The sequence below is a fragment of the Cricetulus griseus genome, chromosome 2 (genome assembly GCF_003668045.3).
Source record: "Cricetulus griseus strain 17A/GY chromosome 2, alternate assembly CriGri-PICRH-1.0, whole genome shotgun sequence".
Lineage (NCBI taxonomy): Eukaryota > Metazoa > Chordata > Mammalia > Rodentia > Cricetidae > Cricetulus > Cricetulus griseus.
The window spans coordinates 399,319,075-399,332,331 of NC_048595.1; the positions used below are offsets into that span (position 1 = coordinate 399,319,075).

Here is a 13,257-nt window from a genome sequence, read left to right on the forward strand (position 1 = left end):
AGTGTGGTTTCCCTATTCAACTCAACGCCTTCTGACTGAGAGGAATTGGGAGACCAGTCTTCGCATGTCTGTTTCTGTGATCCCAGTGGAGAACTTCCTTCAAGGACCTGTCTGTGTGGATGGAATCTTAGCTGAAAAACTGTCTGTGGGAGCATATTGTCCACTCGGGAGCATGGAAAGATGGTCCATAATGTGCACAACCTAGTTCTGTTGTGGTCGCAGCTGATACATGCAAAGAGCCTAAAATGCACAGATAAGATGTTTCCCTATAAAGTATACACATAGGCGCTTTCATCTGCTACATGAAGAAGTGGTATATTGAGAAAAGATGAAAGGTAGACCCATATATTCACAAGCAAAAATTTATTACATATGTAAGCAAGACATATGCATATATCCTACATAGGGAATGTACTATTCTCAGTTCATTTAGTTACATGCTTCTATATTCCATAACATGAAGAACCATTGCATGAAAATGTATCCAGATATTAATATAGCAGAAAAAACTCAGTGCAAATTGTATCATATTCTTGTATAAATACAAAGTGTATGTCTACCCAGAATATGAAAAACATTATAAATTTTTTTGTAAATTATATTGGCACATTCTTTAGACTCATTTTATTATAAACATTTAAAAATAAATATTAAAGCCAGAGCTGAAGGTCTGGAAAGACAGGAAGCCTCTCTGATGTAGCTGAGTGTAGAGACTAGAATCAAGTTTAAGAGCATCATGGAAGGCCAGAAAGATGTGCTGGCATTAGTAATGGCAATCTCCATAGCTGCTTTTTTCCCCTCTGTCTAGAATTTCTGTCTTTGAAACAGCCATGTATGTCAACAAATATTATTCTCTAAGTGGTCACTTTTAATTCACCCCCACCCCATCCTGTGTCTCTTGTCTGACGCTGGAGTCTGTTGGGAACAGCAGGATTCCATATAGAATCATGACTAGATAGAATTGTTATAGCTATCTAATTAGGTCACATCATGTGTCACAAATGCACTCTTCTAGGCCTAATGCGAACATGCCAACTCCATGCAGCCAGGTAGGAAAGGAGTAGACAGTGATCTGGAGAAGCATGTAAAGGTGTGCACGGGCTCCTTTAGGTCGGTTAAAAAATACTGTATACTCTCAAGCCTAGGCAGTATCATGAAGCAAGGAACCTGGGCCCATTCTGCTCCCACGCTGGGCAAAGGCTTCAGGCCTTCTCAGAAGGGGCTACGATGGATGTTGATCCTAACACTTAGCTAGTCAGAAGCCAATCACTGGGTCTACACAAGCAGCAGAGAAAACCAACCCCATAGCACAAATTTTAGCAGATCCATTTTCCAGCACTGAACTGTGTTGTGGTTTGGGGAGGGGGGGAGAATGTTACTTGAGTCTTTCAAATCCGGACGCTAATACATATGCCTACAGAAAGATTCTGTAAGAGACAGTGCACTCACACTCAGCAGACATATTGTTTATGAGTCCACAGGTTCCGTGTAGACGCGGCCATATTTTACAGTCCAAAGGAATCAATTAATTAGAGCCTCCCAGTCCTGCTCCCCCTTCCCCCCACCGCCGGCGGCTGCTTGGCTGAGCGCGTGCGGTATAGATAGATGTGCGTGGTCAGCTCGCCGGTCATGTTAACAAGTCTCATCATAAAGATGAGAATGATAAGGAGAGCAAAGAAGCCCAGGAGGCCTCGAGGAGGCCTTCAAGGGCCCAACCTCCAGAAGCGACTGCCTTGGCGTCCGTTCGGGTTTATCCCGGAGTTCCTTCCTTCTGGGTCGGTCACATTGTGAGCTAGGGCCTCTTCCCGCTGGCCTGAATTAAGACTTTTCTTCATTGACCTCCCAATAGAAATTTAAAGACAAAAAAAGCACATGAATCTTTCTCCGTGTTCACCCATTTTCCTTCTGTCACTGTTGGGGACTTCCACAGGCTCCGTTTCCCACATTTCTGGGTTGTTCCCTTTGGTCTATGCCTGGTGCTCTCGTCTCCTTCGCTCCTTCCGGCTTTTGCTCTCTCTGCCTTTGCAGTCGCTTTCTACCGGGTTGGTGCGAGCTCTGGCTCCAATGAGCTTGTAAAAAATAAAAATCTGCAAGTACGCCCCAGCTATCTTTCGTGAGAATGGAGAAAGAACATCCCCAGATAAGCCAGACCAGAGGGAGAGAGAGACAGAGAGAGAGAGAGAGAGAGAGAGAGAGAGAGAGAGAGAGAGAGAGAGAGAGAACACCTTGGGTGTAACTGCTGGTTTAGGTTGTAGCACTTAATTCTGTTTATTCTTGTCGATGTGCATACTTAACAGAGAGATATTGATATAAAAGGGCAAGGGGGAATTAATTTTACTTTTATAGTCATCTATTAAGAGCAGGAGATGATCTGAGTCTCCTTTAAAGGGACCAAAAAAGAGGGGGGAGGGAGAGAGGAAGGGAGGGGGGAGGGAGAAATATGACTGAAAGGGAACAAAGATCTTTGCCTGAAGAAACAATGTAACACTAGACAGAACTATAAAGTCTGGGAATGTAAGAACGAGGGACTCTCTCAGCTCCCCCCTCCCTGTGTGGAATCCTGTCCCCTCTACTTCCGGCTGAAGCCCCTACCCTGACTACACAGTGGTATTCAAGGAAGAATTCATGCAATTATCCGGATAATTGTAGGGAGAGAGAGAAAGTATTTCCTTTTTATTGTCTGACCCTCTCTGGTGTCTGTGTAGAGGAGAGGGAGGAGGGGGCAGGTGGTGTGTGGGAAAAGGGTGGGGGAGAAGGTAGAATCTCTCAATATACCCCAAGTCCTGCAAAATCATGAAGATCCCAGGCAAGGGCTTACAGATTTGAAACGCGGTGGAGAAATGCAGAGATCGATCTGGTTGAAGTTCTCTGATCCAGTTTCATTTTCATTTTGGATAGCTTGGATTCACTTTGTCTGCATAGATCTGCCTCCTCTAATATTGCAATCATCACAAGTAAGTGAATAATAGGTAATTACAGGGTGTTGATAATATTATTTTATAACCACACAAGATATGATTAGAGTTAATGTTGGAGGCTTTGTTGGAAGCTGGAGGCAATGTAGAGAGAGAGGCCCTAGGAATCTTTCTCTTTCCTGTTTTTAGATGTGTGAGAGTCTCCAGAAATCCCTAAAACACTAAATTCCCTTAAATGTTTTAAGGGAAATCACTAGGATTTTAGGTGATACAAAGTCCAAAGACAAGATGGAGAAACAATAATTTGATACTCACCCTTCTTAGCCTAAGGGGCAATGGGTGTTGCTTTCACTTAAACAAGAGGCTTAGTTCTCAGCGTAAGGCCACTTGGGTTGTGGAGACTTGGTGGATGAGGTCTGTTAGAGCAAGAAAGGAGCTTATCAAAATCAAGTTCATTGTCAACCCCAAATGGGAACTAGGCCCTGAGTGAAGCCCTCTTTTATCCCTAAATTGTCTTTCCTGAAGTCCACTCAACAACACCCAAGTTGAAGTAAATGCCCAGCTAGAGCTTGGGAGGTCAGTTAAAGGCAGGAATCAGGGAAAAAACATTGAGTTTTGTTGTTGTTGTTGTTTTGAAGAGTTGAGCAATCTGAAGGCTGTAGGAGAGGGGACAAGATTATCACAGAAGCAGGGACAGAGTGAGGCAATAGAGTGTTGAGAGAAACTGTGAGACCCTGAGCAAGGTAGAAATGAACAAAGAGAAGCAGCAAGAAGAACCAGGAAATAAAAAAGGAGATAGATAAAAAGAAAAGGCAGAAAATGGGAAGGGACAGACTGACAGAGAAGGAGGTGCAAGAAAATCGCAAGGGTTAGTAGTTGTCCTGGCTCTGCCTCAGTCTGGGTGGGCGGGAGCACCATGACAAAGTGAAGGTCAAGTTAGCAACGTACCTTATAAGGAAGGCGTCGGTCCTCCTGTTCAGCTTTTCTCTTTAGAAGGACTTAGCACTGGCATTTCTGGTCTTGTAAATACAGGACTTTTAAAAAACGAAGGCCCCCCTCCTTCCTTTATTGGGGGTGAATTCTGCAGCCCCAGGAAGCTGTGAGCAGGGAAGTCAACTAATGAATACTCCAGGAAACTTTTCTTTTCTGCCTCTGGCTCCGCTCTCTACCAGTTGGTGCTGCCCCCACCTCTTCCTGTCTTCTGTATGTTTCACCATTGTCTCTAACCCTGGGCACGATGTCTTTACTCCCCATCGCCCCTGCAGACTTGTAATTCCCTTCCGTTCTACAGCAGCGGAGTGGAGAAGGACCTTAGGAATTGGAGAGAAAATTAAACATCACAAAGAAAACTTCATTTGCAGCTTAAATGTCTGTATATTACGATTTTCTTCTGAAAACAAAGCAAAATGATTGGTAAGGAGGAATAAGGTCACAGGGATGGGGAGGGCTGGTATAGTGATGGGCTTGGATTTCTTTCTTTCTCAGATTCTGAGGTGGAAAGAAAGGGAGAGGAAGGAAGTGAGAAAGAAACATTTAAACCAGGCAGCTACCAGAGGAGAAGGGTGAAGCTGGTGAGGCTAGAAGCAAAGTTCTAGCTGCAAGGACCTGGTACTCACCCGATCCTGGCCTTCAGTGTGGAGAAGCTGGCTTAGGTCTTTCTTGGTTCAGAGAGCTAGTAAGCAGAAATGGAGGAAGGCCAGGCGCAGGAGAGTAAGGCGGAGCCTGAGACAGGCTTCAAGATACGGAGTAGACCGGCGTAGACCGGCAGTTGGCCTGATAGCTGTGGCGATCGGCAGGCAATTGGTGATGGGTACAGCTTGGGAGAAAGGAGACTAAACCTGGATGCTTGATTCTTTCCTTCCTTCCAGGGTAGAGAGAAGATTAGGAGTGGGGTGAAGTTAAGAGGGGGCTTATTGGTGTGGGGAGTATCTATTAAGGACTTACCTCCTTTTCTCTGAATCTTACTTGTGCTCATGGAGCCATCTTAAGGCCTAATTATTTCTTTCGAAATTGGAATTCTATAGCAAGGGGAGGGAAGGAGGTTGGATGCTTCAAGAGTGATGATGGCTAAACCCAATGTTCTAATTCTCCTGCACCCTAACTTTATTGTCACCTCTACTTTGCTAACTGGAAAATTGGCCTCTAGAACCAGCTCAATTCCACTCCTACCTATCTGTTTGGGAATGTCTCCAGTCTAAATGATACCTGAAGTGGGGCTGAGGCCTGGGTGGCAGCAGCCAGGAGCTGCAGAAAGGGCCAGCTGATAGAGAGACCAGGCCCCCTATCTTGATGTCTTCCTACTCAGTATCTTATATGGATAACAAAGGGGCTTGATCCTGATTTTTCCACACAATGTCTGTCACTGGGATCTGAAGAGATAAAGGTTTTGCCCACAGGCAATGTGTCTCAAAGTGCCTGGATTCTTTGGATAGGGGCTGAAGGTAGCCAAGGTGGGGACATCTGCTGTCAGGAATCCTCATAGAGGGGGTGACAGGCCTTCTTTGGCAGGGCCTAGAATTCTTTTCACAGTATTCCAAATGGTTGAAATGGACTGAGAAGCCCCTCCTGATGGCCCTTCAGCTTGTGAAGGAGAGCCCCAGCAAGTTAGGGGTTATTAGCTGAGATGCTTCCCCCTAGTGTGGGAAAGACTGTCATACCCAGGCCTTACCCTGCAACAGTGTTTTCTGTGACTGTGACAGAAAACTGCCAGGCTCTTTGGAGATTTGGGGGGACTTGAAAAGAGTGAGGCAGAGCCGGACACCCTGTGAAGGCCAAAGCTGTGAATATGGTGGAAAGGAGAACCTGAGGGGTCAAGGGGCTGAGAAGGTATCAACCCAAACCGTTTCCCCAAAGAAGCCAACACACACAACAGACTTTGATACTGAAAAACACCAGATGATCTGCTTGGAAGGGACATAAACCAGCCAAGCGGATGCAGGTTAATAAAACCCGAAAAAGCCCAGACAGGAACACTTAAAATGCCCAGAACAAAGCACACCATGACAAATTCTCACCCAACACACACATACACGCACCAGAACATTCTCAGGCAAAGAAAGAGACCTTCTCCATCCCAGGCTTCCTCCATTGGATACTTAGGTATACCTGCACAGCTCCAAGAACAGATTTGTTCATGCTTCTAAACTGACCCAAACAAACCCCCAGTGACCGTCGGCAGCCACCGGCTGCACTGCACACACCACGGAGACAGTCCATATCCCCAGAGCCTCACTAATGCAAGATCCAGATCCATACCCGGAGATAAAAGTCTAGACAATAGACGGCTGTTTATGACAACGAGGCTCTCCAAGTTTGGGGCCAAGCGATAAATCTCGGCGAATCTTCCTGTAACTCAACTTCTGGCTGTAGTGAAGAGAGGACCGCAGAGGAAGGCAGCAAGAGGGGGGAGACTTAAAGTGCGAGCAGAAGGTGTCTTCCTTGTGCAGTTCTAGGCCATAACCTCGCCCACGCAAGGCGGTTCCACTGTGGAAGCTTCGGATGGAGTTTCCTAGCACAGGCGAGTCAGGGCTCCTCTCTGTCTGCCCTGGCATTAGGGCTCAGAAGTCGGGCCAATGTGCTGGCAGAAGGCAGGCCTGGAAGCTGGGACAGACCCACAAACCATTGTTGCTGGGGGCAAGGGGGCTTTTTTCGTGGGTGACTGGGATCTTCTGTGTCACCTTATTTTTTTATATTCTCTCTATCCTCCTCCTCTCTCTCCCTCTCTCTTTCCTTCTCTTCCCCTCCCTCCCTCTCCCTCTCCCTCTCCCTCTCACCCTCTCTCTCTCTCTCTCTCTCCCTCCCTCCCTCCTTTTCCATTTTGGATTGACGAGCTGTTCCCTTTTGCATTTTCGACCCAGGCGTCTGATTACAAGTAAGGAGCCACTGAAGTTGATCTCATAAAAATGCCGCGAGCTCACTTTGATCAGCAGGGACTGGGTCCGAGCCTAAGTAGGCGCTAAAGCCGGGGAATGGCCCCTCCGGCCAACCCAACCGGGCTTGTTCTCCGCTGCAGCAGCGAGGCGGGAGATCCCGGTGGCCCAAGAGGGCAACCTCCCACAGAAAAAGTCTCAACTAGCTTTGGAAACTAAGGCCCAATGGCAGCGGCTCCATCTCCAAACTGCTCTGAAGACAGGTTCTTCACTTTAGAGCTGGGGTGGGGGTGAAGCTGGCTCATAAAACGGAGCTTTTATGGAAGAAATGGGGTCGCATTGCATTGCTAGCCTCCCGGGACAACCCCTCCGGGGAGGAAGCTGGGTAGGGCGGCGAAGCCTCCGGCTTTGCTCTTTGCTCCCCTACCTCGTCCACCGGCCCTGGAGGTTCCTCCAGCAGATCCACCAGCTTTGGTGGCCTAACCTGAAACCTTGGGCTTGCAGCGCTGACCTGGGCTGAGGAGAAAACAGGCAGGCAGTCCTTCGCGTTCTGGATCTCTGAGGACTGGATGAGGTGTGGGTGTCCCGGGTTCAAAATAAACCTCTAGCTTGAAAATCCCAACGCACGCACGCTAAAGGTTTATTCTATGCCTCCTTGTTGCTACTAAGCGAAAGAAAAATGAGCAAGAAGATGCAGACTGTTCTAAGAGTCCTTCTTCGCCAGTCGAACCTGGGAACAAATGAGGATGCCCATGTGTAGGACTTCCTTCTTTTCATTGATTCCACAAGAGGCTGAATTTAAGGCCTCCTTTTTCCTCCCAGGGTTGTCTGTGGGGGTGGTCTCTTTTCCTTATCAAGATCTGTACTCTAGAATTCAGGGAAGGTCGAGGAGGAAAAGGAGCCGCAAGGCTGCTGTTTGCCTGAGGCTGCTCTAAGAACCACCCAGGACAGAACTCAGTAGACAGTGCCCCCTTCTGAATCCGACCTTGTTGTTCCCTATGAGGGAGGGAAGACCGCTGGAGTCTGTCCTAGTTCTAGCCAGACCACCGAGGCAGCAGCAGCGCAGACCGCATCGGCCTGCTAGCGGCCAAGCTAGCAAGGATTGAGGCCACCAAGAATCCTCAAAGAGGTAGGATGGCTATCACAGGAAGATTTAGGTGAAAGCTGGGACTCTAGGCAGATGGAGGGATAGCCTGCATCAACCAGGTGAGGAATTAAAGCAAAACCAAACAACAGCAACAAGGAAAACAGCTGCCTTTAGTAATGCCCCCAAGTTTAGGGGTCATAGGTATGTCCCTCCAACCAATGTAAAGGGTACTGTGACCAGAAGCCCCAGACTGAGAGGGCACAAACCCAGTGGAGGCTTCCAGGTGGTCTGGACCCAAAGCCAGGCAGGCAGGCCACTACCCCCACAACCTTAAGCGTTTTTTGCTAATCAACATCTAACTGATCACAGAAACCAGAGCTTTCTCTCCTTGACCCCAGCAGCAACGACCAATTGCTGGGGTTTTAAAAAGTTGTTTAAAATTTTTGAAAGACCAACACCAGAAAAAAAAAAAAAAAACTTCATGCTTTGCTTTTATGGAGAGGAATATTCCTTTCCACAAGTCTGTGGAAGGACCCTAAAGTTTCCCAGACATCACCTCCTTGACACCCTTCTTGCCTTCTTTCTTTTGGTTTCAAGAAAATCAGACTGCTCTTTGCAGCCGCCTGCCTCACTTTTATGGTTGCCCAGGAATAAACTTTGGTGGTCAAATTCAAGTGCTCAGGCCCACAGCTGTCTTCTCACAGGAAGCAGACACCCCCTCCCACCTCTCTCCCAGGCTGTGCAAAACAAGACTTAGGGGATTGGGCCCCACACAGCCCAGGAGATCAAGGGGAAGAAGGAACCTAGTGGGAACATGGGAAAAGCTGGAGCCTAGACTGCCCTCTCGGCAAGAGGTGGGGTACCTCTGGCCTTCCTCTTGCTGGCTTCTATCACTGTTTGGGGAGCATCTTGCCTCTAGTAAACTCAAGTTTAATGAGGTCAGCGCAAACCCTATAAAAGCCACAGTCCATAGTTCCCCACCATCATAATTAAAAATGTGGCCCCCAGCTCCACTTATAAAAAAAAAAAAAAAAAGACTAAAGGAAAGGGAAAACGCAAGGAATTCTGTTTCTGGTCCTTTCTCTATGGAGATAACCCAATCTAGTTATTTGCCTTAAGTTAAGATCTGGTCAGGACTAAAAAGTACAAGAAGCAATGCTTAGCACTAAGTGCATAGACACTGGAGGTCTCTTCTGCAGTATTTCAGGACAACACACACACACACACACACACACACACACACACACACACACACACACCAGGATGAGACCCATTGTGGTGGATGCAGATTCTAAAGGCTGAGTAAATTTGGACAGGTAAAAGAGTTGAGAAGGAATGGCTTTCAGAGGCTATATTTGGAAATAAGCTAACTATTTTTGTGTCTTCCCTCTCTGGTTAAGGATTTCAGTGCCTCACCCTTCAACAAAGAAAATCAAATCAAATGCACTTTAAAGAGGAAAACCAATTTGAAGCCAGCCAGCCTTAAGGATGCAAAGATGGCTGGAACAACCTTTGGTTTTTCCCTAAGAGAACAGGGCTGAGTTGTTGTTGGGGGGGGGGGAGGTTCACCCTTCTTTAACACATTCTGTCCTGATAGCTCCTTCTTAGGACCAAGGTAACTGTTACTTTCTGCTTGTTCCAGTTGTTCTGGCCTCATGGACCCAGTCCAGAACCTTTCAATAAAGTTATTTTCAGCTGCCCAGATGTGTGTTGTAATGGCCAAAGGGATGGGCGGCTAGCAAATCACTGAGTATTCCTCCCTGGACACAGCAGTCCAGGAAGGAGGCTTACAGACTTGGAGGAGGGCAGGGTTGGACTGAGAAGAGGAGAAGGCAGAAAAGAAGTCATGAGAGAGGCTGGAGACTTCTGGCCCCACCCCTGCCCACTTTGGGACCACAGTTTTATTCCACTGTCTTGTTGATTGATACTAGAGATAGTCACCTGGTCTCTCTACTCACCTAAGCTCCCAAAACCATTTTTATAAAAATTAGGATCCCTCAATTTAGTTCCCTTAACAATGAACCCTACTGCCAAGTTTCTTTTCAGCCCATTAGCTGGAGCTGAGCTCCCAACACGAAGGGCCCCAGATAGAGATAAGATAGATGACTCTCATTCTAATCTTTTTCTTTGGGGTTTGGGATTTTAAAATCCACAGTGGATGTAGCTTTCTGCACATTGATTGACAATAAAGGCAGGCATGAAATATTCACCCAGGGCCACTCTCTCATACTAAATATTTAACACAACATTAGAGAAGGTTTTTCCCAGACTTTGCCAGGCACCGGCTGGGCGGCTGGCGCGCTGCTCACCACTGGTTTATGACTAATAGGAGTCCCTAGCCAGCGGCAGCATAGCAAGCTAGGCAAAGTTGGGACACAAGCTCAGAGCTGGGCTGCCTCACCTTTGGGAAACTTCAGATACTCTTCTTGGGAACCTGTCCTATGAGCGAGCTCACCCGGCTCTGTCCAGGAAAATAATCTAAAGGACTTCAAACTCTTGTAAATAGACACTGATTCTTCAGGTAGAGGGGTAAGAGCCCCTGAAACTTGAGGATTCAATATTCCTGGGGAAATCAGGTAGGAAAAAGTCCTGCCTCTTACCCCAGCATATCATAAGAAGGAGGCCAGACCCCTAAACGGAAAGCTCTCCTCCTTCCCCCAATCCTGGGGGTGGGGGGAGCAGCAGCTAGGAAAAAATACAATTACCCCCTCCCAGCCACCGCCCCCGCCCATCCCACCGCCCACCCCACCCCAACCCTCTCTTTCTCCTCCTTTGCTCGCTCTGTGGAATGGAGAGGAGGGGAGTGACGAGAGAAAAACGAATACAAATCTGCAATTGATTTTCATAATGTTTCTGCGGTGTTTGCAAACCAATCGCCTGAACGTCCCCGATCTTACCTAAGAGAGAACCCCTCCTACGTCTGCGAAGTGCTCCGAACTGATATATGACAATATCTACTTTGGATCACGTGCTCGGGGAGAGAGACTAAGACGGATAACGCGTCATCTCGCCTTCCCAAAATTTCCCCCCTCGCTAGACCGGGTCCAAAACCTCCATCCGGAGCAGGCAGGAGAAGAGAACGATGTTTAACTCGGTCAACCTGGGCAACTTCTGCTCGCCTTCGCGCAAGGAGAGGGGTGCTGACTTCGGCGAGCGAGGGAGCTGCGCTTCCAACCTCTATCTGCCCAGTTGCACTTACTACGTGCCCGAGTTCTCCACCGTCTCCTCCTTCCTGCCCCAGGCCCCCTCTCGTCAGATCTCCTATCCCTACTCAGCCCAGGTGCCCCCGGTCCGGGAGGTCTCCTACGGCCTGGAGCCGTCCGGCAAGTGGCACCATCGGAACAGCTACTCGTCTTGCTATGCGGCGGCCGACGAGCTTATGCACCGGGAATGCCTGCCTCCTTCCACAGTCACTGAGATTCTCATGAAAAATGAAGGCTCCTACGGCGGCCACCACCACCCCAGCGCCCCACACGCGGCCCCCGCAGGCTTCTACTCCTCAGTCAACAAGAACAGCGTCTTGCCCCAAGCCTTCGACCGTTTCTTCGACAACGCCTACTGCGGTGGCGGAGATGCGCCTGCCGAGCCCCCCTGCTCCGGCAAGGGCGAGGCCAAGGGGGAGCCTGAGGCGCCCCCGGCCTCGGGACTGGCGTCCCGGGCAGAGGCCGGTGCTGAGGCCGAGGCCGAGGAGGAGAATACGAATCCCAGCTCGTCTGGTTCTACCCACTCAGCGACCAAGGAGCCGGCCAAGGGAGCCGCCCCCAGTAGGTAGCAGCGGCCGGGAACCCGAGGGCAGCGAGGGAGGGAGCGGAGAGGGAGGGCTGGAGTAGGGGGGAGGCCAGGGAAGCGCGGACAGCCTCGTGTTTTGGGTCAGTCCTATTTTATGTGGAGTTTTATAAGCATTCAAAGGATTTTATTATAACCTACAAAGCCCTCTCTCCCAACGACTCGACTTTTTACGATGGAGAAGGGGTGGGGAGGGGAGGGAAAGGGGCTCTTTGGAAAAGCCGGGTGAGCCCCCCTCCTCCGTTATCTCCCTCGGTCTGTGAAATTTTTAAAAGTGCCACCATTGCGGGCGATATTAACTTTGATCGTGAACTTAGAGGAGCGTTTAAGAAAGGATGGGGAGACGGGCTGCCGGGGGGTTGGGAGGGAGGGGAGGGGTGGAGGGGGAAAGGGAGGGCGAGGGACAGACCGGGAGAAACCCAGAGAGGGGGAGAGGTAAGGGACAGAGCGACGAGGCAGAACTGGAGCCCAGACAGGCGCTCCAAGGCAGCTCCGCTTCTTTTTAAAACGACTTTTTTTTTTTTTTTAATGTTCAAATTACATGCTCGCGGGTCTTTGAGTAGAAATCCAGGCAAGCTGGGGTTTGGCGGTGATAGGGGAGTGGGGAAAAGATCGGAGCTCCCCTGAGCTGTTGGTGTCGGTGGTTCTCCAGGGTCTACGCCCTCTGGGAAGGCCCAGCCAGGCAATGTGCGTAGCCGGGCAGATAGGCGGCAGGGCGTCCCGGGGAGCCAGGGCCTGGCTGGAGGCTCCCGTGTATTCAGCTACCTCTACTCGCTGGTCGCCCCCCCCCCCATTTCCCACTGCTCTCGCCAGAACCCAATTCTTTGCGCCGATTCTCCGTGGCTCCCTCCGATTTCTGGAGGAGGGGGAGGATCAAGGACTTGCAGAAGCTTTAGAAGGAGCAGGCAGGGCACCCCCAAGGAAAGCACGTGGCTAGGGCAGGCTTTCCTCCACCCGTAGACACTGTCAGCTAGGACTCTGGCCTGAGAGGCAGGGGCACCAGGTCCACACTGAGTGTGTGGACCAAGCTAGACCTGACAGTGGGATTGAGGCTTGCCCCAGCGAAGAGACTACGGAACAAGAGTCGCCGGCCTAGGGGGAGGGCTGCCCAGCGGCAGGACTGACTGGGAGCTTTGCTGCTGAGCGTTCAGCGTCTGGGGTCCGCTGGGGTCGCCCGGGGTCTCACGTGTCTCTCTCCCCTCTCCTCGCACTTGCCCCCTCCCCTCCCTCCAGACGCCCCCCGCACCCGCAAGAAGCGCTGCCCTTATTCGAAATTCCAGATCCGGGAACTGGAGCGAGAGTTTTTCTTCAACGTGTACATCAACAAAGAGAAGCGGCTGCAGCTGTCCCGGATGCTGAACCTGACTGATCGACAAGTGAAAATTTGGTTTCAGAACAGAAGGATGAAAGAAAAAAAACTGAGCAGAGACCGGCTGCAGTATTTTTCAGGAAATCCGCTGCTGTAACTGCAGACCTAGCCCTTTGGGGTGGGGGGAGGGAAAGGGGGAAATTTATTTTATTTTATTTTATTTTCTAACTCGTCTTTTTTCCGCGGGTGGAAAACTGGACTGCGGCCAGGGCTGGCCCCCCACTGCCGTTA

The 13,257-nt window shown here is 49.5% G+C and overlaps 1 protein-coding gene and 1 long non-coding RNA gene across 2 annotated transcripts; one reads left to right on the plus strand and one right to left on the minus strand.

The window, feature by feature from the left end:
• Nucleotides 1-425: 425 nt before the first annotated feature.
• Nucleotides 426-6,596, minus strand: LOC113833535. The gene is made up of 4 exons (XR_003481356.2): nt 4,532-6,596; nt 3,864-4,225; nt 3,231-3,331; nt 426-1,839 (listed from the first exon to the last, which is right to left on the minus strand). It is a non-coding gene; the product is annotated as an uncharacterized LOC113833535 (long non-coding RNA).
• A 4,357-nt stretch (nt 6,597-10,953) lies between these two features.
• On the plus strand, nt 10,954-13,123 carry Hoxc11 (homeobox C11). The gene is made up of 2 exons (XM_027396047.2): nt 10,954-11,635; nt 12,891-13,123. The coding sequence occupies exons 1-2, from the start codon at nt 10,954-10,956 to the stop codon at nt 13,121-13,123; spliced, it is 915 nt and encodes a 304-aa protein (XP_027251848.1).
• The last annotated feature ends 134 nt before the right edge of the window (nt 13,124-13,257 follow it).

Coding starts and splice junctions, on each gene's coding strand:
- Hoxc11 (XM_027396047.2), top strand. CDS start 10,954: ATGTTTAACTCGGTCAACCTGGGCAACTTCTGCTCGCCTTCGCGCAAG. Junction 11,636..12,890: donor GGCCAAGGGAGCCGCCCCCA/GTAGGTAGCAGC, acceptor CCCTCCCTCCAG/ACGCCCCCCGCACCCGCAAG.